At 37.5% G+C, this 27,637-nt stretch overlaps 1 protein-coding gene across 1 annotated transcript; it reads right to left on the bottom strand.

Annotated features, from left to right (window-relative positions):
- On the bottom strand, nt 1-25,471 carry LOC149812684 (uncharacterized). Its single transcript, XM_089991919.1, has 5 exons — nt 25,348-25,471; nt 23,114-23,189; nt 1,748-1,899; nt 1,509-1,581; nt 1-457 (listed from the first exon to the last, which is right to left on the bottom strand). Exons 2-5 carry the CDS (start codon nt 23,172-23,174, stop codon nt 261-263), a joined length of 483 nt encoding a protein of 160 aa, XP_089848045.1. The 5' UTR covers nt 23,175-23,189; nt 25,348-25,471; the 3' UTR covers nt 1-260.
- Nucleotides 25,472-27,637: the final 2,166 nt, after the last annotated feature.

Genomic DNA, 27,637 nt, shown 5'->3' with positions numbered 1-27,637 from the left:
TTAACATCAAATAACACCCATCTTAAGCACAATAATCTTTATGAAAGAACCTCCTTTGTGACTTGAAACAATCCAGAGCGCTAAATGTTTAACCAAGACTAACAGCAGCAAGCTGTCCACAATTAAAGTGTGTGCAGGATTGAAATCAATGAAAACTGACTTTAGGTAAGCTATTCATTTTGATGTTTGTAATACAATGTAATAGAACAAAAATAAACCACTACAGCACACATGCGTTTATTGACTCAACTATTGCTTATTCATCTCCTTCTATCATTGCTGTAAGGTCCCTCACTTTCTTGATCTTTCAAAAGCCCTAGGAATGCAAGAAAACCAAAGAAGAAAAAACCACCAGTCCAGCCTCCTCCCCCGCCACCTCCACCACCACCACCATCACCATCATCCCGTGGTGGAAACCCAGTCCCGCCATCATCGAGTTCAGGTGATTTTTCTTTACCTGCAATCAAGAACAGATAAAAAAAAGAGGGATCATAAGTGCGTCAAATGAAACAAACTGCAAAGTGTTTCAAAGTTCAAACCAGACAGCCAACATTCTTCCTGACACGAAATCAATCATGTTGAACACCCACTTTTTGACTTTGAGAATGCTCGCAGAAACTTTTCTATGCAACAACAGTCAGTAGAGACCTCAAGGGGTTGCCCACATGGTCTCAAGCTTGTGGATATGAAGCTTTCCCCCTACCCCAAGTAGAGGTGGGAATGGGCTGAGCGTCCCACAGGCCGGCCCACCATGGGCCAGGGCTGGGCCTATGAATTAGACCCCAGCTCAGCCCAGAAGCCCAGCCTATATATATAGCCCAAATAGGCCCACGGACTGAGTGTCTACCGATGGGCTGGGCTGGGCCCGTTGCCCTCCCTTAATCCCAAGTTCAAGTCCCTCTGTGGGCACCCCCTTCCGCAATGCAAAGCAGGGGGCTACCTGGGGGTTGAGGGGGGGGGGGGGGGAGGGGGGGGCTCACGGAGTTTACTCTGCCAGGACAGCAACCATAGGTACAGCAAGCTAAAACCAGCACAACCAGGTCTCTGATCCTGGACGTAGTTACTCCATGTAATAAACTAAAAACGAACATTCAGTAGGATAAGTGGCAACATGAGTTTGACAAAACAAAGAACTCAATAAGAGAATGTAGCAAGATGGATCTGTATTGATTATGGTTGAGCATAACAGTACACATAAAAAGATAAGAATATCGATATTATGGAAACATACGTGAAATATTCAAAACTGAACATCACATGAGAATCGTAATAGCATGCATCTAAAAATAATAAACATGGTATTCAATGTAAATGTAGGTTGTCTTCAAACTGTACACATCCATGACCAGACAAATCTCACTCTGTCAGTCTATTTTAAATAGCATTTGCAGCCACTACTAAAGCTCAGACATCTCATCTGAACCAGTCTGAACAAAAGTTGAGCCACGTTAAGTCCAGAGTAGAAAATTTCATGAAGTCCAAAAAATCTTGTTAACAGCCACGATTACCTTGAGCAGGAGCATTAGTAATTACCGCCGACTGATGCTGAATGGTTTGTTGCTCTGTTGCACATCTAGCATTCTGCAATAAGAAGGAAAAAGAAAAGAAATACCATATGAAGGGTCAAGGACCATTGTAGCATTATAGGAAATCCATGAGTATAGAAGTATGCATGAGAAAAGTGAAATTAAGGGTGCATTGTTCATTAATAGATTAACTTATCAAGATAAAATCCTTATCCAATTACCAAAGCAGCGGTGCATGTCACCCTACAGGATGAAGACTGACATATAAGTGGAATTGATGCTTTGCGTTGAACCGTCAGAGGTGGCCTGATGGGTAAAGTCAATCTGGAACCAAGGATCTGCTTTTCTGCCCTTCGAGGAGTTTCCTTCTTACCTTCAATGAGTTTGAATATGTCATAACAAAATACAGGAAATACAGGATAAAGGACACAAATTATAATGTAATTTTGGGGTGGGGAACATTAAAGTACAGTCACAAATATCGTTCTCGGGAATTTCTTGACAAGGGAAAATCTAGGAAGATTTTGAAAAGTGTTTTTTTTTTCAAGAAAATCTTGGGAAAATCTTGGCAAAAAGAAGAAGAAGAAAATATATATCAAAAATGACAAAAAATAGGAAAAAGAAAAAACACTAGTTTACACTTCTAAGCACTACAATTTATGTATATAACTAAGAACTAACAAATTATCGATAACAATTAATAAATAACAATTAACAAATGAGCTACATATCAAAGAAAAAAAATCAAATACCAACAAATCATGACAATGGATAAGTTGCTAGGACTATTTCAACCATTTAATGCATATGAAAGGAAAAACAAAAAAACAGGGCAAAGGGTAAGCCCACGGACTTTTACGCTGCCAGGACAGCGACCGTAAGTACGGCAGGCAAAGCCAACGCTGCTAGGTCTCTGATCCTGGGGGTGGTTTCTCCGTGTAAATATTAAAAAAAAAAATACCACCATCGGTATGAAAGACTTATCTTTATGCTCAAATGAAAGCCCACAGGCTTTCACCAAACAAAAATCTAACCCAATTATTAGTAGCAGAAACCAACTGCACACTTACCAACCAAAATGAAAACACTCAAAAAAACCCAAAGGAGGGTAACTACACCATCCACAAGATCCATAAACCACCTCAACTCAAATGTGCAACACGAGATCTTCCCTCAGTGATCCCACAGACAGAAGTAAGATGTTAAAGAAACCAGAACCAATTCTTAACAGCAAAAATAACAAACACATTTCCAGATCATCCATGCAAAAACATTACACATTAAAAAAGCAATATTTGTATAAAGAGTAGTCATTTTTGTAATCATATACCAACAAACCAAAACAATTGTTTTAACCAATGTTGTAAGTATTGTAGTGTATCGTACGTACGCTATGATATGTATCATATCTATCGGGTTTTCTAATACGATACACACCCATGTCTCGATATGGGTGTATATCTTATGATACACCTCTGTATCTTACGATACACTCCGATACAGGACATATCTTAAGATACGCTATAAATGCAATTTAAGTACACTCATTTCAATTTTTTTTCAAAAACATATAACACCCCTTGGGCCTAGTTCATATTCATCCCTAAAGAGCTTAAGAGTGATTTAGGAAGATTTTTTTCAAAAAAAGGAAGAGAATTATGATGATGAAACTCATGATTAACGTTATCTATTTCATTTTTGTTTAAATTTTGAATAAATTTGGCTATGTAAAATTTTTAAGTATTGAAAAAAACAATTTATGGTTTTTTTTGTTTATGTACACACATTATTATGAATGTTGTGACTTATTAGCTTGGATTTATTATTTAATATGCATACCATTTCTCAAATTACCGATTTTGGATATAGTGTCTTCTTTTCACCAACCAATTGCTATGTGCATGATCTTCAGTCTGATAAACGGATTGGGCAATGCCATAGAAGAGGAGACCTATATTACATGGATTTTTTGTCTTTGTCATCCAAACCTTTTTGTAATCTTATTCAATCTAAAGATCTTGGGATTTGGCACAAAAGGCTTGGTCACCCTAGTATTTTCAAGTTGTACCTTTTTTTTTTGGGAAAAAATTTGTAATGAAAAGGCATTTACTTGCAATGATTGTATCCTTGAAAAAATGCATTCTCTTCCTTATCCACATAGTGATTTTATTTCCAAAAGACCATTTGAATTAGTGCATTCAGATGTATGGGGACTGACACCCGTTATGTCTATAGGAGGATATTCATATTATATTGTCTTTATTAATGATTTTACTAGACACACATGGGTTTACTTTATAAAAAACAAATCCGATGTCTTTTCCATCATTAAAGAATTTCATGTTCTTATTTAAAATCAATTTCAAAACAACATAGCCATTTTTATATTCGATTCCAGAGGAGAATACATGTCAAAAGAATTTCAAAACTATCTTAAACTAAATAACATTAATTAGCAAAGATCTTGTCCAAAAACTCCCCAACAAGATGGTCTTGCCAAAAGAAAACATAGGCATCTCATTAAAACAACAAGGACTCTTATTGTCTCTAAAAATGTTTCAAAGAACTTTTGGGCCGAAGCCGCAATTACCGCAACTTATCCCATAAATCGAATGCCTTCCTCATCCTTAAAAAATGTTTCTCTCTTTGAAAATTTGTTCAAACTATTTCCGGATTTTAAAAGATTGAGGATTTTTTATTGTAAATGCTTTGTTCTTTTTCAAGGAAAAGATAAACTTTCACCAAAAGCTCTTGAATGTACTTTTATTGGTTACGGTGAAAATCAAATGGGTTATAGATGTTATATGATATTCAAAATAACAAACTTTATGTTTCAAGAAATGTGGCATTTCTTAAAGAGCAGAATAGTTTTGAAATTCAAAAATCTAAAGAAGAAATTGACTATTCTTTCCTTTTTGACTTTTTGCCTAGAAACAAGTCTAAAAGTGATTCCATTTGTAATAACAATTCTTATCAAAATGATGATTCTCGTAATGAGAATCCCAATAATATACATGTGTATACTCGGCGTGAGGGCAATGAACATCAAAATGCTTTCGATATATACTCTCACGACATCTCTTTTGAGGATCAAGTTGAAGAATCCCTACCTAGGCGATCTTTTAGAAATACAAGACCTCCTAAAAATGCGTCATGATTTATTTTCTCCAAATTATAGGACTTGTCTAATGATGATCCATTTCTATCATGAGCCTTTTAATTTTAAAGAAGCAAAGCAACATCCACATTGAGTTGATGCTATTATACTTGAACTAGAAACACTCAACAAAGCTAACACGTGGACCATTGTGATGTAGATGGGTTTATAAAGTCAAAACCAAGAGTGATAGAACATTAGAAAGATACAAAGCTAGGTTAATTGCTAAAAGATACACACAAGAATATAAAATAGATTATGAAGAAACCTTTGCCCTGAATAAACAGTGTTTCGGGTCTGGATCCTGTACCAGACCCGAAACATTCATGTATAAGTCCTCTGTATTTTCACTTGTATCCGGGTTCGGATATTATACCAGACCCGACCCGACCCGACCCACAATGTAAACTTAAGTATATTAATACAGCCATTAGGTCATGATTTTTGAAGGAAGAAATCGTGACAGCCGCAATCGCTACTTTGGGTTCTTCTCTCTCTCTCTCTCTCTCTCTCTCTCTCTCTCAATACAGGTACAAGATGAAAAACTTTCATGGTATCAGAGCCTAGATCCCCTAAAGGCTGAAAAGGAATTTCGACAAAGTCGACAATCTGAAAATCCAAGGTTTTTCGTTCCTCTCTTACTCCCCTTCCTTATCTTTTTTTTTCTTCCTTTTTTCTGAAGTCCCTTGTGTTCTCACATCTTGCGTGGGACTACTTCTGTGATTCACGTGAAATCCATTCACGTGAACCCAGATCGTGCAAAAAAAAAGGGGGGCTACAGGATTCCACGTGAACCCATTCACGAGAATCATTTTTATTCATTGTTTGATCATCTTTTGCCCTACCTTTCCAAATCTATCTCTACATATTCGAATGCTACAGTTTTTCCCATAATTTCTCATTGCTTCGTTGTGCAATCTATCCTTTGATTACTCGTTTCTACACTTGTCAAAAGGGAGAGGTATATTTAACGTGTGAAGGTGTTTTTCACACGTCGTTGGATATTAGTTTTCACAAGTTGAACATCAGTTCCTGCATCCTCCGATTTTGACCATTTACGACCCTCTGTTCCAAAAAAAAAGGAGGGTTAAAATTTTTCGTGGATACTTCGGTTGATTCTCATTCTCAATGGATTCTTATCACTCTCAATCAAACCTTTCTTCAAGTTTTCTCAACCAGCTTGTTTCTGAAAAGTTAAACACCTCAAATTTCTTGATTTGGAAGAGACATTATTCCTTTCATAAGGAGTCAAGGTCTCTTAGGTCACCTGGATGGAACCACTTCAGTCCCACCAGAATTTGTCCCAAGAGAAGAAAAAGATGATCAAGGGGCGAGTTCAATCGTGTATGTCAAAAATGTTGAATTTCTCAATTGGGAAAGGAAAGATCAATCAGTTGTTGCATACATCACATCAACTTTGTCTCAAGAGATTCTCGTTGTCATTCCTGACAACTGTACAACGCTATAAGTCTGGGGACGACTGGTTCAGACGTATTCGCAAGTTTCTCAAGCAAGGGTGGTTTTTCTAAAAAGGGAATTTCAGTTGCTAAGAAAAGATTCTATGACCATCATGGAATATTTGAACAAGATAAAAATCATCACAGACCAACTTGCTGTTATAGGATGTGTCGTTAATGATAATGACATTGCAAAAACAAACTCTGAGTGGATTGGGATCTGACTACAATATGATAGTCACTTCACTATTGTGCCTTCCTGTTCTTCCTACTTTCAATGAGCTACGAGCCAAATTGATCCAGTATGAAATGACTCTGAAGGGATTCTCTGAATAAACTCATAATCATCCAAATACTCAAGAAGTTTTGACCACAGGAGTGACTTATGGTAGAGGACGGGGACGAGGAGGGTAAGGGCGAAATGGACACGGAGGGCGTGGTCTGCTTCCCACTCCAAACATGTTAGCTTATGCGCAGGGACCAAGATCCATTCCTACTTGCTTCCTTTGTAACAAGAAGGGGCATATCAAGGCGAATTGTTGGCATAATCCAGAGAATAAAGGAAAGGGTCCACAGACAGAAACCAAAAGAAAGTTCACAAATACCAGAGACAGTGGAGAGATTAAAGATTTGCTGATATCTGCCTTGTCAGAGTTAAAATTGAAGCAGAGTGATGAAGGCACATGGTTTGTCGATTCAGAGGCAACAACTCATGTAACCGGCGATGCAGGTAAAATTTCTAACCCTATTCCTTATTTCGGAAAAAGTAAGATTGTCACTGGAGATGGATCCCACCATCCTGTTTCTCATGTTGGAAAGACTGTCATTCCCATGTCACATTCCACTCTTACTCTTTCTGACGTTCTTTATGCTCCTGACATTAAGAAAAATATTATCTCCGTCTCCAAACTTATTTATGATAATAATGCTTCAGTTGAATTCACTCCCTTCTCTGTGCAGGTCAAGGACCTACACACGAGGGAAACATTCGTTGAAGGAAAGAGACGAGGCAATATGTATGACTTTGAAGAAGCTCCATGTCATGTTGTTCGTCCTGCTCACCTGATTTCGAAGCCTTCATTAGAGTTGTGTCCATCCTCTTCTGCCAGTGTTTTTAGCATCTCTGAATATATTAAACCATTCTTATGGCATAGTCGGTTAGGACATTGTGGAAGTCGTTTTATTGAGAAACTTGTTTCTAATAATCTCATTCCAAAAGAAAGTCTTAATGGGGATGAGAGCAGTCATAAATGTTCTAGTTGTCTTTCATGCAAGAGTCATGTATTGCCTTTTCATTCTATCAATAAGAGAGCTTCAAAACTTTTTGAGATTATTTGTTCTGATGTGTGGGGACCCGCCCCAATTGTCTCTGGGTCTGGAAGCAGATATTATCTAATCTTTGTTGATAGTTATTCTCGATACACTTGAATATATTTCATAAAAAATAAATCAGAAGTCTTCTCTTTGTTTCAAAATTTCCTTTCCTTGGTCAAAAATCAATTTTCTGAGTCCATTCAATTTTTCCAATGTGATGGAGGTGGGAAATTCTCATCCCGTGATTTTATTTCTTTTCTTCGAAATAACTGAATAGGAAGAAGGGTGTTTTGCCCTCACACCCCTCAACAAAATGGGATTGTTGAACGAAAACATAGACATATTGTTGAAAGTGCCATGAGTATGCTTCATGACAATAATCTTCCCATCAACCTATGGACAAAAGCTTTTCATTCTGCCGTGCATGTGATAAATAGATTGCCCATGGTCGTTCTGGAAAATAAGTCTCCTTATCACTGTCTCTTTGGAGCTCATCCTAGTTATCATGATCTGTGTGTTTTTTGATGTGTTTGTTATGTGCATATTGATCGGTCCCTGAGAAATAAGTTTCAGGACAAGGCCCAGAAGTGTAAGTTTGTGGGATATGCAGATGACTACAAAGGATATAGGCGTTTTGATCCCACCAACAAACGTATCTGAATCTCAAGAAATGTCGTCTTTCATAAACAAAATTTTGATGACAGAGCTGATGCAACGAATACACCAACTGAAGTTTATTATCCTTGGTTGAGTTCAGAACTTTTTGCTGGCTCCAATGAAGCATGTTCATCAGATTGCGTGCAGCAAGAAGAAGAGATATCTGAGAACACTAAGACGTCGGGGCCACAGAATTCAGAGAAAGTACTGGGCAGATACAAAGGCATTGTCTATTCTAGACAGAGACCGACAACATCAAGCCATTCAGATCATGTCTCAGTCAGCAATCCGACTCCTTCTCATACTCTTGAGGTCAGAAAATCAAACCGCATACGACATCTCATTGACAGGTGGGTTAGTTATAACAACTTCTCTTTGGATCTTCAACTCTTTTTAACTGCTCTCAATAAGGAAGATGAGCCCACTATGTACTACCAGGCAGCCACTTCTACCAAGTGGGTAGAAGCCATGAATGATGAAATGCAAGCCTTGCATGAATGTGGAACCTGGGAAGTTGTTCCCAGACCACCTGACAAAAATGTTGTCGGATGTAAATGGGTCTAGAAGCTAAAGTACAAGCTAGATGGAATCATTGAACGATACAAGGCAAGGCTCGTGACAAAAGGATTCACTCAAGAAGCAGGGCAAGACTATGATGAGACTTTTAATCTGATTCTAAGAATGGGAACCATTCGAATTATTATTTCTCTGGTTGTTGAACATAGATGGAAGTTGAGTCAGCTTGATGTTAAAAATGCTTTCTTGCATGGGGACTTGAAGGAGGAAGTGTACATGGAGCAACCCCCTGGATATCAAGAACAAAATTGTAAAACTCATGTGTGCAGGTTGAAAAGAGCTATCTATGATCTGAAGCAAGCATCTCGCTCTTGGTTTGATAGCTTCTCACTAGAGATTCAGAAACATGGATTTTCACGTTCCATGCTGGACCACTCATTGTTTATTTTCAGAAGTCAGACTGTGACCACTCTGTTATTAATTTATGTCGATGATATTGTTATCACAGGAAACTCTACGGCCCACATCCAAGAAGTAAAAGACTTACTAGGTCAGAGGTTCAAAATGAAAGATCTTGGAGCTCTACGCTATTTTCTTGGTGTAGAAGTTGATATTCAGGCTCATGGCTTGACACTCACTCAACACAAGTACACCGTAGATGTTCTCAGCAAGGCAGGCATGAAAGACTGCAAACCTCTGGGATCTTCGAGTGTGCTTCATCAAAAACTTAGCGCTCATGATGGAGATCTGTGTGATGACCCCACTAGGTATCGAAGCATAATAGGAATGTTACAGTACCTCACATTCACTAGACCTGATATTGTTTATTCAGTCAATCAAGTGTCTCAATTTATGCATACCCCACGTACTGGACATATGGAAGTCGTCAAGAGGATCCTTAGATATCTGAAAGGGACTATTGGGGATGGATTGATATATTCACCACATTCACATGGCAAAGATGAGCACATACTCACTGTATATTGTGATGCAGACTGGGCAGGAGATCCTGATGAACAAAGATCTACATCAGGATATTGTGCCGTCATTGAAAGAAATTTAGTCGCTTGGAACAGTAGAAAACAAAAGGTTATCGCTAGATCAAGTACTGAGGCTGAGTATAGATCTATAGTTGTTGCTACTGCCGAAGCCACATGGATCAAACATCTACTAACTGAAGTAGGAAAAAAGATCTCCCACACTATCTTGCTATGTGACAACCAAAGTGCTATAAACATGTCATTCAATCCAGTACATCACAGTCGTGCTAAGCACATTGAGATTGACCAACACTTTGTGAGACAGAAAGTTGAAGAAAAAGAGATTGAGTCTGAGTTCGTCAATACTGAAAGACAAGTTGCAGACCTATTTACGAAAGGGTTAACAAAGGATCGTTTTTGGATGCTTAAAGGCAAGTTGTTTATGGTCCATAACCATGATCAACTTGAGGGGAGGTGAAAAAGGTGAACAGTGCTTTGGGTCTGGATCCTATACCAGACACGAAACATTCATGTATAAGTCCACTGTATTTTCACTTGTATCCGGGTTCGGGTATTACACCAGACCCGACCCGACCCACAATGTAAACTTAAGTATATTAATACAGCCATTAGGTCATGAATTCTGAAGGAAGAAATCGTGACAGCCGCAATCGCTACTTTGGGTCTCTCTCTCTCTCTCTCTCTCAATACAGGTACAATATGAAAAACTTTCATGCCCCAGTTGTTAGGATGACCAATATAGGAACCTTAATAGCTTTAGCATTTGTTAAACACTGGCCTATCTATCAATTAAATGTTAAAAATGTGTTTTTAAATGCTAATCTTTGTGAAGAAGTCTTTATGGATCCTCCACCAGGTCTTGAGATTGAAAAAAAAAATTCTTAAACTTAACAAAGCTCTTTATGATCTCAAACAAGCTCCAAAAGCTTCGTATGATCTTTTTAGTAAAATTGTTTTTGCTAATGGTTTTACCTCGTGTTATACTGATACTACTCTATTTGTTAAGTTTACAAGAGATCACATAACTATCTTATTAGTATATGTTGATGACATGATCATCACTGGAAATGATAAAAAGGGCATTGAGCTTATTAAAAATATTCTTAAAACAAATTTTGATATGTTTGACTTTGGATTTCTAAGGTATTTTTTAGAGATCGAAGTTGCATATTCTCCTCAAGGGTATGTTTTGTCTCAGATGAAGCCTGCATCAGACATTATTGCTAATTAACAGATAAAAAGAAAGTGGAGACCCCAGAAGTAATCAATGCAAAGATGTGAACCAATGATGGAACTCCCTTAGAAGATCTCACTCCTTATCGTAAACTGATTTGATCACTAACATATTTGTCTATTACCAGGCCAGATATTGCTCATGTTCACAGTGCAAGCCAATTTCAGAATGCGCCTAATTTTATTCACGACTGCCGTCATGAGAATTATCTGATATTTAAAGGAAACTATAACCAAAGGGATATTCTTATCTTCCTCCTCATCTCCTACTTTAATTGCCTATACTAACTTTGATTGGGATGGTAACCCTAATGATCGGGTTTCCTAAACAGGTTATTGTGTTTTTCTTGGAGAATCATTAATCTTTTGGAGATGTAAGAAACAACAGAAGGTGTCTCTTTCTTCTACAAAAGCTAAGTATAGGGCGATGGCCACTACTACCACTGAACTTGTCTGATTAAGAAGTCTGCTCAAAGATATGGGCGTCATTATCTCTACTCCTTCGATGTTGTGTTGCGACAATAAGAGAGATATCTACATTAATAGCAATCATATCTTCCATGAACGAACAAAGCATATAGAGATGGATTGTCACTATGTTCGAGATGAATTCTTGTGGGGGACCATTCAACTGTTAAAATGTAAAATATAATAATATAATATTTATTTTTATTTATTTTTATTTCTTTTTTATCTAGTTCATTTCGAACTAGAAATAAGAATCTAGTCAAGATCCCATTTGGACTTTTGACTAGATATATAGTCCAACGGCTATAATTAGAGCCATTGGACTAGGTCCAACGACTCTAAAGAAGAACGCTTCTTCTTCCTTATCTTGTATAAATAGGGGTGATCCTCTCCATTGTATATCAATGCTTCTTAAGCATTTCTCATGAGAAGTAAATGTTTATTATCTATGTCACAGGGACTCTTCAACTAGGTGCTGCACCCGTGTTGCACCCGATGCGGTCAACCTGACCTTGGGTGCAGTCAATGCACCCAGGGTCATTTATGTCCAACTTTTGAACTATACATATATATATATATATATAATTTTTTATATTTTTGCCACACCCTCACACCCCCGCACCCAAGTTTTTTTAAAGTGTCGCACCCCGCACCCGCACCCGCACCCATGTGACAGTTTATTATTTTTATTGTTTTCTTTCATTTATACACTTTTGTGGGTTGTGCTTGTAGTGTCTCCAATAGATACTCATTGTGAGTTTCTCTGCGTTTGTGGAAGTTCACCATTTCATTACATGGTATTAGAGCCTTTAAGCTTTTCTAGATCTTGGAGAATTTTTACCTCATTTTTTGTGCCTCATTAGCAAAGAGTGATTCATCCTCTTATTCGTAATTCAAGTGCTCTTTTTTAAAGAAGGAAGGTGTTTGAAAGAAAGTTTGGCTACTCAAATTTGTGATTGTGCTATCTCTTCCCCTCTTATCTCTTTTTTCTTTTGTTTCTTCTCCCACCTATCTTTTTTTATTTTCTCACCCTTATAAAAGATAGACGACAATGATAAAGTCACCATCATGCCTATGAAATAAAATGACACCAACTATCTGATGTGGGTTTCAATCATGAAACACCACATTTGAGGTAAAGGGTTGTGGGGTATAATGGATGGTTCTGATTCGGAACCAAAACTAGTTCTCACAAAAATTAAGAATGACAAAAAAGTACCTCTCACGGAAAAAGAAAAGAATAAGCCCTTGGTGACCTATGAGAAAAAATGGAAAGAGTGGAGGATAGAGCACACCAAAATTATGTCATGGCTAATTAATAACGTTGACATTAAGAAATGCTCTAGTATAGCCAAATTTGAGCATGCTGATAAAGCTTGGGAATACCTTAAAAATATGTATATCCTTAAAGATATTGCACATGTGTGCAATTTGCAAGACAAAGTTCAGACAATGACTCAAAAAGATAAAACTATTAGAGAATATTATAATGAGTTATCCGAACTTTGGGAAGAATTGGCTCTTCTTGAGCTAAAATGACATTGTTATGAAGCTATCGAGTTTCGCCAAAAGCAACTCAATATGGAACATTTTTATCAGTTTATAAATGGTTTAAGACAGGAATTTGAATCAACCAAATCGGCTCTTATACGTCATAGAAAGGTTCCCTCTATCATTGATATTATAGAGGAACTAACTATGGAGGAAAATAGACTTAGGAAAAATACTCCAAAGCATGAAGATGATTTCGTTCTAGTTGTATCTACACTGAGAAATTATGTGCATACTTATAAACCGCCACACTTTGGTAGACAAAATGGTAATTTTGACAAAAGAAAAGTCATTTGCCACCATTGTCATAAGTCGGGTCACTATAGGCCTCAATGTCCTAAGTTAAAAAGAAAATAAGAAAAGAAAGTAGCATATGTTGGATTGAAATCAAAAGATCAAGATGCACCTGCATCTATAGATCAATTAATGGAGATCCTTCAACCTCTTCTCAAAGGAGCATCCTCCTCAACTAAAGTCTCGATTGGAGCAGTTGTTTCATCTTTCACCAATCCCGATAACTTTCTTTGGCTTCTTAACTATGATGCTTCTTTTCATATGACCTCAAATATCAATAGTTTATTCAAATGTCTTAACAATAACTCAAGTGTATAAAAAGTTTTCACAACTGATGGTACATCTCTTGAAATAAAAAGAATAGAAAATATTGAAAAACTTTATAAATCCAAAAAATTCTTTACTCCAGAAGTTAGATATATTCTTAAACTAAATCTAAACCTTTTATCTGTTTCTCAAATATCTGATTATGGGTGTAATATCTCATTCTCTTCTCATGATTGTTGGGTACAGGATCACCAGTCAAGGAAGCTGATTGGGGAAGGCCATAGAGAAGGAGGACTCTATTATATGAATTTTTTGGAATTGCCCAACAATGCTTTCTTATATAATGTTCAGAAACTAGAGTTGAATTTATGACACAAAAGACTAGGCCATCCCCATATGTTTAAAATCCAACATTTTCTAAGTTAAGGAAAATTCTGTAATTCTGAAAGTTTTACTTGTAAAGATTGTATTATTGGTAAAATGAAAAGATTATCATTTCATGATAGAACTTTTGTTTCTTCTAGACCACTTGAGTTAATACATTCGGATATTTGGGGTCCTGCATCAGTCATTTCAAAAGGTGGATATGCATATTATGTAATTTTTGCCAATGACTTTTCTAGATTTACTTCCTTAAGCATAAATCTGGGGTTCTTTCACATTTTTAAACATTTCACAAAATGGCTAAAAATAAATTTCAAAATGATATTTCTATTTTTCGCACTGATTCAGGTGGAGAATTTATATCCAAAGAATTTAAAGACTATCTTAATTTACATGGCATCACACATCAAAGATTTTATCCACACACACCGCAACAAAATGGCCTGACCGAATGTAAACATCGACGCATTATGAAAACCACTAGGACTTTATTAATAGCAAATCTAAGTTCCAAAAGGTTTTTGGGCAGAAATTGCCCTAACTACTACCTATCTCATTAATTGAATGTCATCTTCTTATTTGAAAAATATAACTCCAATTGAGAAACTTGTTAACTTATCTCCTAATTACTTTAGATTAAAGGTCTTTGGATGCAAATGTTCTGTTTTCACCAACAAAAATGATAAACTCTTCCCCCGTGTCATTCTTTGTGCCTTCTTAGGTTATGAGATAATAAAAAAGGCTATAGGTGTTTTGACTTTCAAAATGAAAAATTGTATGTATCAAGAAATGTATCCTTCTTAAGAAAAAAAAGTTTCTTTGAATTTGAAAAGCCCAAGTAACCGAATATTCTTTTTTGATAGATTTGACTTCAAAATCTAATGAATGTGATCATGAATACGATTTAGACAATGATCAAAATACTATTGATTTTGAACATAATGTTGATAATGAAGAGCAAACTCATAGGGACGTTAGTCTTACAATATTCAAGACGTAGAGAATCCAATCTTCCATGTGCATTAGAAAAATACTCCAAAGCACAAACCAAAAGCTCATCCAGAATTTCTAAACCTCATGGAAAATTTGTGTCCTACGTATCTTTTTCACCCACATATAAGGCAATTATTGCATTAATACAGTCATATGTAGAACTATATGTAATGAGATATGCAGAAATATAAAGAGTGTTATAAGCACTTACAATGTCCTACAATGGACAAACAAAAGAGACAATAGCCAAGTCCACAAAGGGACAACACAACACAAAAAATAAATGTCTCTTTATTGAAAGAGAGAGAGAGCTCTCAAGAATGCATATTACAAAGGGGTTCACCCCTATTTATACAAGAAGAAGAAAGGGAGGCCACAAGGGCCTCAAAAGGTGCGCCAAAAAGGGGCTCCCATAGAGTCGTTGGGGGCCCCAACGATCACAATTGTGACCATTGGGGGCCCCAACGATTCTATGGTGGGCCCCTTTTATGTGGCATAAAAAATAAAAATAAAATAAATATAGAAAATAAAAAGAGGAAAAAAAACAAGTACTCATATCGGATACTTTGTAAAATGACCATAATACCCCTATCGGGTATTATAGTGTATTATATATATATATATATATATATATATATATATATATATATATATATATTTTAACACCTCCCCCCTCAAACTTTACGGAGAGATGACGGAAAGTTTGCCGAGAAGAAACATGAAGCGAGGGGCAGGAAGAGCTTTAATAAAGTCCGCCAGCTGATATTCTGAAGTGACATATGGAAGGATAATTGTTCCTCGTAGAAATTCATCCTGAACATAATGGCAGTCTATCTCGATATGTTTGGTGCGTTCATGAAATGTGTGATTGCTTGCAATATATATGGCACTCTTGTTGTCACAACATAGTTTTGAAGCTCCAGCAATATCAACCACCATGTCTTTAAGAAGACTGCGAAGCCAGACTAGTTCCATTGTTGTGGTTTCCATAGCCCGGTATTCAGCTTCAGTAGAAAACAACGAGACTTTTTGTTGCTTCTTGCATCTCTAGGCAATTAAAGAATCTCCTAAAAATACACAAAAATCAGTAGTTGAGATTCTATCATTAGGGTTACCTCCCAAATTTGTGTCAGTATAAGCAAGAAGGTTTAATGAAGAACATGAAAATAGAAATAGTCATTTATTTATAGTGTTTTTGACGTATCGGATAACCCGAAGTATGGCGCTCATGTGCACAGTTGTAGGAGCATGCTGAAATTGGCTTGCAGAGTGAACCGCATGAGCGATGTCTGGTCTGGTGATGGTTAGGTAAGTGAGAGATCCAATGAGTTGTCTGTAGGGTGTGGGATCTTCCAGAAGAACTCCGTCCTCCAACCTTAATTTAGCATTAATAACCTCTAGAGTCTCTACCTTTTTATCATCTGAAATGTCAGACTTGGTACAAATATCTGCAACAAGCTTCATCTGTGATAAAATATATCTTCTAGGAGAATATGCAACTTCAATACCAAGAAAATATCTAAGAAAGCCTAAATCAGACGTCAAAATTACGTTTCAACATGTTTTTAACATCAACAATACTATTTTGATCGTTCCCAGTGATGATCATGTCATCAATATAAAGCAATAAGATCAAAATGCTAGTACCTTTACTTTTGACAAAAAGAGTAGTGTCAGTATAACATCAGTGAAATCCTAATTTAACCATGATATCATTGAAACGATCATACCAAGCCTTGGGTGTTTGTTTAAGACCATATAAGGCTTTTAAGAGTTTAAGAGTTTGACCTTGTCCAATATTAATTCCAGGTGGCTTCTTCATTTAAATTTTTATCTAGAAAAGCGTTTTTCACATCGAGTTGATATATAGGTCATTTTTTTGGATGATGCAACAACTATTAGAGTTCAGACACTAGCCATTCGGGCTACAGGAGCAAATGTTTCCTCGTAGTCGATTCCATATTCCTGCGAATATCCCTTCGCTACTAACCTGGCTTTATATCTTTCTAAAGATCCATCGCTTTTAGTTTTAACCTTAAAAACCCAACGACATCCAATAGGTTTTTTTATGTGGAGGGAGTTTGACTATTTCCCAAGTATTAGCCTTTTTTAGTGCATCTAATTCTATTTTCATTGCTTCAACCCAATCTGGAAGAGTTTTAGCTTGATTATAGTGAGTGGGTTTATAATATGAATGTAAGGTTATCAAACATGCTCGATAATTGGGTGCCAAAGACTCATAGAAAACAAACCTATTAGGGGGTATTGATGCTCTAGAAGAGTGCCTAATGGGGGGCGTTGCTGAAGATTCAAAAATTTGAGAGTATTTTTCTAAGGCACTAATAGGCCTTGATCTCTCCGGGTGTAAACATTAACATTTTCATTACTATCACCATCACTTGATGGTGACATATCGAGATTGGACACATCACAAGTGTCTTCTTGGTTCTCAAGATGATCCATAGAATCATCAGTTATGTCATCAATAAGATCATGTAAAAACATATAATCACTTTCATTTGATTTTTTCATTTTTTCAAAACCATTCTCACCTTTTAAGAAAGTTACATCTTTTGAAACATATAGCTTGTCATTTTTGAAATCAAAACACCTATAACCTTTTTTATTTTCCTCATAACCTAGAAAAACACATTCAATTGCCTTTGGAGACAACTTATCTCTCTTATGCAAAAGAACAAGGCATTTACAACAAAAAATACGAAGACGATTGAAATCCAGGGAAAATTTAAAAAGTTTCTCATAAGGAGAGGCATTTTTTTAATTTTGAGGAAGGCATTCTATTGATTAGGTAATGTTGAGGTTAAGACGGCTTCGGCCCAATTTTTTTTTGGAATATTCCTAGAGACAAGCAATGTTCTAGCAGTTTCTATGATATGCTTAGTCTGTTTTGTTGTGGAGTTCTAGGATATGATCTTTGATGACAAATACCATTTTGAGTTAAATAATTTTGGAATTCATTAGATAAGTATTCACCACCGGAATCGGTTCTCAAGGTAGATATAGTACTTTGAAATTGATTTTGAATTTTTATATGAAATTCTTTAAAGAAGAAAAATACTTCCGATTTGTGACTAAGAAAATAGATCCAAACGTATCAAGAAAATCATCGATGAAAGTGACATAGTAGGAGTAACCGCCTTTAGACATGACCGAAGATGGTCCCCAAACATCCAAGATCCTTTTGGGTATGCATACCCTTCATAAAAAAACAAGCCTCATTTGCTCGGCGAAATTTAGCTATATTAGCACATATCTTGAGTTCAATATTATTCATAAACCAAGCAAGTATTTTTGCGTGATTACTTTTCCAATCTTCAACTTCTTTTTGGTGATTTTCAATGGCTTTGAGGCGAGCATCTCCCTCAAGAGCCTTTTCTTGTCCACCTTCGGTCTTTGTGAGCTTCAATTTAGGTTCTGGAACGGAACCCCATAACATATCCCTAAAGTTTCTTACCTTTGAGGTTGTTCTCCATTGTTGATGCCCACATCATGTAATTTTTTCCATTGAGTTTGAAGGATAGATCGATCTTTGCTTCCATAATGCCACCAAGTGAGAAGAAGAGAGACAATAGATGAAAAGTATACGTATCACGCTTCTTCCTCTAAGAACCGAGTGGCTCTAATACCATGTAATGAGATATGCGAAAATACAAAGAGTGTTATAAGCACTTACAATGTCCTACAATGGACAAACAAAAGAAACAATAGCCAAGTCCACAAAGGGACAACACAACACAAAAAATAAATGTCTCTTTATTGAAAGAGAGAGAGCTCTCAAGAATGCATATTACAAATGGGTTCACCCCTATTTATACAAGAAGAAGAAGAAATAAAGGGAAGTCATAAGGGCCTCAAAAGGTGCGCCAAAAGGGAACTCCCATAGAGTGGGGCTCCCAACGGTCACAATTATGATCGTTGGGGGCCCCAACGATTCTATGGTGGGGCCCTTTTATGTGGCATAAAAAATAAAAAAAAAATAAAAAATAAAATAAATACAAAAAATAAAAAGAGAAAAAAAACAAGTACCCATATCAGGTACTTTGTGAAATGACCATAATACCCCTATCGGGTATTATGGTGTATTATATATATATAATGATACATATATTTTAACACTATTATCCTATACTCAAGCCAAAAACCATAGAGAATGGATAGAAGCCAAAAAGGCATAATTGAAAGCATTGGAAAAGGCTAAAACTTGGACTATTCAAGATATCCCTCTAAGCAAGAAACCTATAGGTTGTCGATGGGTTTACAAAGTTAAAACCAAGAGTGATGAAACTCTTGAAAGGTATAAAGCTAGATTAGTGGCCAAGGGGTATGCCCAAGAATATGGTATCGACTACGAAGAAACTTTTGCTCCCATTACCCGAATGACCACTGTCAGGACTTTAATAGCTTTAGTCACTATTAGAAAACGACTCATATTTCAAATAGATGTGATAAATGTTTTTCTCAATGAAAATTTAGTTGAAGAAGTGTACATGGAAGCTCCACTCGGTATTAGTATCCCTAAGGATAAAGCTCTTCGCTTAGAAAAAACTCTTTATAGTCTAAAACAAGCACCAAGAGCCCGATACGACAGGTTTAGTCATGTTATGCTTGATATTAGATTTCAATCTTGTTTGACTGACATTGCTTTATTTATTAAGAATTCTGATGCAGGGATTATTATTCTTCTTCTCTATGTGGATGACATAATCATCACCAAAAGTAACAAACCAAAGTTACCAGTCGAGAAAGCGGGAGCGGGAAGCGAGGCACTTTCAAAAATTTAGGAAGCGGGGAAGCGTGGGACCACTTAGAAGAAAATTACGAACTGTCTCGGAAGCGACCTAGGAAGCGAGGGGAAGCGAAAAAAATGAAAAAAATGGGAAAGCAAGGGGGAAGCGCGCTTCCCATAAAAGGGAAGAGTGCTTCCCAAAAAAGGGGGACGCTTCCCCACGCATTTCAGAAGCGCGACGTTTTGTGCTTCTGAAGCGCGTATCGGAGAAGCGAGCTTCCCCATATGCCTAGGCGCTTCCGGTAACTCTGTGACAAACAGAGAGTTGAAAACATTAAAAAGCTTCTTAAAACTCATTTTTAAATGACTGATTTAGGATTATTAAGATATTTCTTAGGAATTGAAGTTGCTTATTCCTCTTGTAGGTATTTAATATCTCAATCTAAATTTGCTTTTGATATTGTTTCCAAGTCTGAAATTACAAATGATAAGAAAGTAGACACTCCAGAAGTTGTCAATGTTAAAATGAGAATTGATGTTGGAGAACCTCTTGATGATCCCACTCCTTGCAGACATCTTATTGGAGCACTTTTCTATCTTTCCATTACTAGACCTGATATAACATATGTTGTTCACACAGCTAGCCGGTTTCAGCATGCTCACACCTCTGTTCACATGAGAGCAGTTTTGCGTATTATTAGATACATAAAGTCCTCTATTTCACGAAGCTGCTTATTGTCTGCCTAATCCTCATTAGATTTAATTGCATATACTGATGATGACTGGGGATGCGATCCCAATAATAGACACTCAACCACTGGTTTTTGTGTTTTCTTAGGCAAATCCTTAATTTTGTGGCGGTGCAAAAAGCAGTAGAAGGTCTCTCTCTCTCTCTCTCGTCTACCGAAGCTGAATACCGCGTCATGGCGACCACGACAATGGAAGTAGTTTGGCTCAGACGTCTGTTAGCTAACATAGGAGTTGAAGCAACACAAGCTTCACGAATGTACTGTGACAACAAGAGTGCGATCTACATTGCCAGCAACCAGTGTTATTAAAAGCGTTGAGGCGTAGCGAGGCGCTCCACCAAAATCTGAGGCGAGGCGCAAAGCGTAAGCCTCAAAAAAAAATTAAAGTTAAAAAAAAATTATAAAAATTATCTAAAATTATGTGCAAGACTTTTTGTTGATTCAAAAATCAATAACCATTAATAAAAACATGGTTTTTTTGTTAAAGAACACTGTCAAAATAAATTGAAAATCATGTTTTTTTTTGTTAAAGAACACTATCAAAAGATTGATTTCTATTAAATCAACTGTGTTGAACCCATCAATAGGGCCAGATTGATCAAAATAACTTAGTACCAATGAGATCCCAGAGGGAGTTATGACCACAGAGGATGATATAGGGATGAGTGGAGTCGGGTTCCCCATAAACGTAGGTTACACGGTTTCACAAAGAACAAATGACAAAAGAAGAAGCTGGGGAAAAACACACAGATCTTCGTCGACCCATCACGGAGAAGAAGAAGCAAAGAAGTTTACCTGTCACTGGAAAACGCAGAGGTCGCCGGAATGGACGGCGGTGGCGGTGAGTCGCTGGCCGATGGCGAGTGGTGGCCGGCGGGTCGCCGATGCCTTCTCAGCAGAGGAAAGAAGAAGGTGGAAGAGGCGATGACCGGCGACGGGTGGTGGCCGGCGGCGAGTGGTGGCCGACGACAGCAGTGGCGGGGGACGAGAGGGGACAGAGCGGAGAGAGAAGGGGCGAGGGCTTTCCCTCGCCCCGAAGCGCCTGTCTTTTTTAAAGACAGGTTCTCGATCTTTCGAGAATACGGGCCCGGATTCGGGTCGAACTCGGGTTCGGGCCATCCGATTTCTTAATGTGAGCCTCACTTTGAGGCGTGCCTCGCCTCAAGGCGTACGCCTCAAGGCGCATGAGGCATACGCTTTTGCGATTTTGCGCTTTTTAAGTGCGCCTCAAGGCAAAAAGGCCCTCGCCTCGAGGCAAGGCGCGCTTTTTGCGCTTTGAGGCGCGTTTTTAACAACACTGCCAGCAACCGAACATTTCGTGAATGCACCAAACATATTGAGATGAACTGTCACTATGTCAAAAAGGAATATCTACATGGCACCATTGATTTATCATATGTTACATTAGAATATCAATTAACGAACTTCTTCACCAAACATCTCGTTGCTCCTAGATTTCATTTCCTCTTAAACAAACTTTCGCTCATTGTACCACAAGTTTGAGGGGGAGTGTTAAAATGTAAAATGTAATATATATAATAATATATAATAATATAATAATATAATAATATTTATTTATTTATTTGTTTTTTTTTATCTTTATTTTTATCTAGTTCATTTCGAACTAGAAATATGAATCTAGTCAAAATCCCATTTGAACTTGACTGGATATATAGTCCTTGGACCTAGTCCAACGGCTATAATTAGAGTTGTTGGACTAGGTCCAACGACTCTAAAGAAGAACTCTTCTTCCTTCTTCCTTTTCTTGTATAAATAGGGGTGATCCTCTCCATTGTATTTCAATGCTTCTTAAGCATTTCTCATAAGAAATAAATGTTTATTATTTTTATTGTGTTCTTCCATTTATACCCTTTTGTGGGTTATGTTTGTAGTGTCTCCAATAGACACCGATTGTGAGCTTTTGTGCGTTTGTGGAAGATCACTATTTCATTACATCAACTACCTTATGTTACTTCAGAGTATCAGCTAGCGGACTTCTTCACCAAAGCCTTGCCATCACCTCGTTTCTACTTTCTCCTCAGCAAACTCTCAGTGATCTCACCGTGTGTTTGAGGAGGGGTGTTAAAATATATATATATATACTCACTAGGGGTATATTGATCTTTTCACTTGTAAATATGCATATCCATTAGGGGTATGCTTTCACTTTCTTTTTTTATTTTTGTATTTTCCTTTTTTATTTCTTTCTTTTTCTTTATGTAAAATGGGGTCCACCATAGAGTCGTTGGACCCTTCCAACGGTCATATTTATGACCGTTGGAGGGGCTCCCAACAACTCTATGGGAGCCCCCTTTTGGGTTTTTTTTGTGTATAAATAAGAGGCTTTGCCCCACCTCATTGCAAGCTTGTTTAAGATTTTCTCAATAACATTTTATCTATTTTTCTAGAGCTCTCTCTCTCATATTGTGTGTTTGCCAATTGCCACTTTGTGGCCTATTGTATTTTTGCCCATTAGTGGCCTTTTACTTGTATGCTTGTGCATCTCTTAGTCTTTTCATTAGTGTTTCATTACACCCTTAGTAGACCGATTCTAGCCTTCAAATGTCAAACATTTTATAGCATGTTATTCCTCTACCTCCCAATGGGGTTACATACCCTATCAGTTAGAAACAAAGAACAAACGACTTAATAAACTCATATCTTATCAGTCAGAAAATGCATTCCATCCTTAGTGAATTGGAAAAGAATCAATTCAAATATCTAAAATTTTACCACCATAAATACACAATAACAAAAGCATACATAGTAGGAGCATTAAAATGCAAGCAGAAAGCATACCTAATGGACTTATAAATGGAACTGTTGTGACTGTAGGTATTACAGCATTCAGCAAAGACATATTTGGAAACCAAACCTGCAAATGGTACAGCCTGATGATCAATCATTTTACTCATAATACAAGCCACATGAAGCTTATGCACAAACTCAATCGTTGTTAAGCAATGGAGTAAAATCATTACTAATTGTGTGTGTACAGGAATTGGATGAACATCATTAAATCCATGTGTTCATGAGAAATTGAAAATATCAGAATTTTGATTTTCTACAAATGATTGCATACAAAGAAGTGCACCAGTTTTTAACACGATGATAATAACATGAAATGCAGTGTGTATGAATTCTCGAAATGACTTTTTTGGAATTCTTTCCAGTAAATTTCTTCCATGAAAACTCATTATTTTTTTAACCAGCTTTCCATCCCTGATATCACGTCAAGCAAAACCTCTCTCTCTCTCATATATATACATATATGAGAGAGAGAGAGTAGGCTGCCTACCAGGATTTTGAAGGGTTTTTTCCATGTTTTCCTTAAACCCGAGTGTATAGGTGTATTCTACATGCTTAATTTTATAAGAATCGACTCTTAGATCATCCAATTCCAACATGCAGGTAGGTTTTTATAAGGTTTAAAAATCAACGGTCTAAGATTTTCATAAATATTCAAGGCTTAAAAAAACATGTTTCTTATCAAAAAAACATGATCCAAGTGTCGTTTCCTTGCAAATCGACCATGCTCAACAGATCTGCAGGGTCAGATTTGCGAAAAATAACCCCAAAACACCCATATTCACTCATGGTAGACTGACGGTAGGCCAGAAAAGTGGTAGGCGGCTACTATTTTCCTATATATACATTCACTCTTAGAGATTAGCATAAAGATCATATAATAACACGTGAGAATGATATAGATTAGGCAGCGGCGGATCCAGGGGGCGAGGAGGGTCTCGAGCCCTTCCTAAAGTTGCAATCTCAAAAACCATGCAGCTGCAAGTCACAAGTCACAAAATGAGCACAATCACTAATACTTGGGGAGTTTACCGGCCCATAGTTTCACCACCAAAAATTGTCGTAACTCCTAAAATACTCTACAAAAGGCCCCAAATCACTTCCACTGTCTTCCAAAATAAAAAGCGACCCAGACAGGTTTAATTTATGGGCATAAAAAAAAAACAGAATATCAATATTTCTCAAATCTGGACAAAAACTTACTCTCAAACCAGAAAAAATGGAAAATCTGTAGAATTCCAATATTTAATAAAATAGAATGAGGCTTCATTTGAGAATCCTCTAAAATCAACCTCTATCAGATACAAAAATCAACCAAACCAAAATCCAAAGTACCCAATTGGGCACGAGTCCCAAGGTTGATGTGTTATCCCATGATGGTACATTAAGATTCAATAATAGCTTGCAATTGATCTTCTCGCCCCTCTGGAACAGATTTTAAGCCCTCTCAATGCTGCAAATATGATCTATATGTGTCAATGCAATTTAGGAAAAACATATATATATATGGACCCCCACACCCATGTTTTCTGAAATTTCCATGTTGCACCTGCACCTATGTGACATATCAGTCACATGTTAACAACCGAATTTTCAAATTCCTCAATAATTTGTGGTTCTTGATTATCATTAACTATATGTAACAGACTAAATCTGTCTAAGTATATATTACGCAAGGTTGTTTTTATACTCTTATTGTATAAGGTTAAGGTGTCATCGGTTAGTTTTTTAGCAGCTTATCAATGCAAACAATCACTAATACTTGGGGAGTCACATAAATAACCTCATTTGGACTATTTTATTTTATTTTATTATGAAATTTTTTGCCCCCCTTTAAGCAAAATCCTGGATCCGCCACTGATTAGGTGAATTATAATTAGTTGCATCGTCGACGCAATCAGGAAAAAAACCATAATTTTACACAAATATATTAATACTAAATCATTAATTATATATAAAGAGTGCATAATCGTCCCAAAGAACAGCTACCGAACCAATGAATGGATTCCCACAAGGAAAAGCAGTTCCTGAAAGCGCACTTTCAAGAGTCGGTCTCCTTTCAACATTCAAACTCGGGAAAGAACAAAGAAAAAGGATCCCAAACGTTCGCGAGACGATAGAATCAGATAGACAATGAAAAAAAAATCGATATCTCACCAATTGAAGAACACTAATCACGAAAAAAAACGAAAGGAGAAGAAACTTCAAGCGAAGAACTCACGCACCTCCAAAAGTAGCGAGATTTATTCTCCACCGTACGATCGGAATTAGGGTTTATTCCTTCCCCCCTTTCTTCTTCCTTCGGTAGAGCGTGAGAGGGAAGAGAAAAAAAGGAGAGAGAGAGAGAGAGAGAGAGAGTTTTGTTGCAGTTTTGACGGAACGATGGCTCGGGTGAAATTACAGAAACACCCTGGGAGATGGATGGTTACTCGGACACGGATCAGGTGATATAATATAATATAATTTAGGGTGCAGGCGGATCGGATATAGTCCTGATATTCGATTAGAATCCGATATGCTATTTCTGGATTGAGAGTTGAGCTTATGGGTGTTAATAGGTCCGGTAACCCGACCCGTACCAAACCCTATAGGGTCCGGGTTTGGTGATAAAAAGAAAGAGATCTGATAAGAAACCGGGTTGAACCAAAAGGGTCCGGATTAATACATGATGCTGAGTATGGTATGTAAAATTTTACACCTGACCCAGGTCCGACCCAAGTTCCGAAAGGAAAAAGATAAAAAATATATATTGTTTGATCGGCTATGGATAGGCTCTGGTCCATGTAATCCTTACAAGGGTGGTATGGCTTTTCTTATGGCGGAGACCCAGGTCTGGATTCGATACCAGTACCACAAAGTCATATCCGGGTTCTGATGCACTTCGGTCTGAACTAGATCCGACCCGTTCACAACCCTTTACTACACGGATCACGTAATAATATAATTTTAGAGTGCAATACAGATCAAATATAGTACTCAATTCGAATCTTACATGTTATTTCTGAATTCAGATTCTTAAAGACGCAATGTCCTTTTTGGACCAGATTCTAGTTTGCTAACTCTGATGATTTTTAAATATGATTGGGATTTAAATGGGTATGTTAGGTTGGTTCTAGTTTGGATCTGAATCAAAATCTGATTTGATGAGATTGGTTCTGATTTTTCTTTTTAACTTATTAATGCAGTGGGTGTGTGGGTGCCTTTAACTCGTGGGATCCGTAAGGGCCTGGGTGTAGGAGTGTCAACCGGGCGGATTTGGTTCGGACTCTGCTGGAACCAGTCCTTGGCCCCCATTTCTGGGTATGGTATTGGGTTCCTGACCTGAGTTTAATCAGACTACCCAGACCCGATAAGAACTACATGAACCGGACCCCGGCCATACCCGGTAAAATAATATTTTTTATTATTTTTACATTAAAAAATTATGAGTCTTAATCCGAACCCAGATCTGGTATAAAATTTCACAAACTATACCCGACCTTCTGGTCTTAATCGGGTATTCTTATTTATCACCGTGGACCCTATAGGATTTGGCACAGGTGAGGTGTCTTTGACCTCACCTAAGGTTTGCTTGGCTGAGAGACGGGCCTATTAAGTGATCAACTTCTTGGTTAGGGTTTTTTGTCATCATATATATATATAGAGAGAGAGGGAGAGACGAACTATAACCATCAACATTACGATACGAAAACAGGTTCAACCAACATTAAACCTACCGGATAACCAAACCCGGGCCCAAGACATGCCAAGGAGCCCCAAAAAAGGAAAAAAAGAAAAATAGAGATGCAAGGGGAAAAAGAAAAAAGAAACAGGAAACAAATACAGTTAGGCGACGAGCATCACCCTGGATCATGAATGGTCCCTGGAGGCAGATGGTGTTGCAGATCAGGGATGCTGATGCGGAGAATGGCGTATACGTCCGCCAAAATAAGGTTCACCATTTCGTTGAACACTGTCGGAATATGCCGAAAAATAGCGTTGTTGCGAGTCATCCATACGGCCCACCATGACGAGAGAAGCCAAGTTCGCCAAATAATACGTCATTTGTTGCAATGGCGAACTGGCTGAGGACCCCACAGCAAATCGTTGGCGAACGATTCCTTGTGCACGCTGACCCCCGGCTTATTCCAAGTCACCTTAAAGATGTTTTAAAAAATAGAGCACTCCCAAAAAAGGTGAAAGGCAGATTCTTCAGTCGCCTCACACAACACACATTTACTCGGCAAATGAAATCCGATGGATTTGAGGAAGTTGTCAGTCTGCACCCGATCATGTAAGATTAGCCAAGCCAGGAAACATGATCTCAGAGTGGAACCCTTGCCCAGATCAGGTTCGTCGGGAACCGGTCCACCCCCGACGGAAGGAGAGCGAGGTAGCCTTCTTTTGAGCGGAAGGATCCGTTCAGAGCAAGATTGCGTCCAAGGAACTGAGACTGTGAGTCAATATTTCCATTATGAGACAGAACTGCAGACCATGCTTGGATCCATGATCGCCGAAGCTTTGAAATTGTTCGCT

This window comes from Nuphar pumila, chromosome 16 (assembly GCF_984573655.1).
Source record: "Nuphar pumila chromosome 16, dmNupPumi1.hap1.1, whole genome shotgun sequence".
Taxonomy (NCBI): domain Eukaryota; kingdom Viridiplantae; phylum Streptophyta; class Magnoliopsida; order Nymphaeales; family Nymphaeaceae; genus Nuphar; species Nuphar pumila.
This window is presented reverse-complemented; position numbering and strand designations above follow the sequence as displayed.

Excerpts from the sequence above, each read along its gene's own strand:
- LOC149812684 (XM_089991919.1), bottom strand. The coding sequence starts at position 23,174 with ATGTCTTTGCTGAATGCTGTAATACCTACAGTCACAACAGTTCCATTT. Across the intron at positions 1,900-23,113 it reads TCCATTTATAAGTCCATTAG|GTAAGAAGGAAACTCCTCGA; the intron begins GTATGCTTTCTG and ends AACTCATTGAAG. Across the intron at positions 1,582-1,747 it reads TGACATGCACCGCTGCTTTG|AATGCTAGATGTGCAACAGA; the intron begins GTAATTGGATAA and ends TTCTTATTGCAG.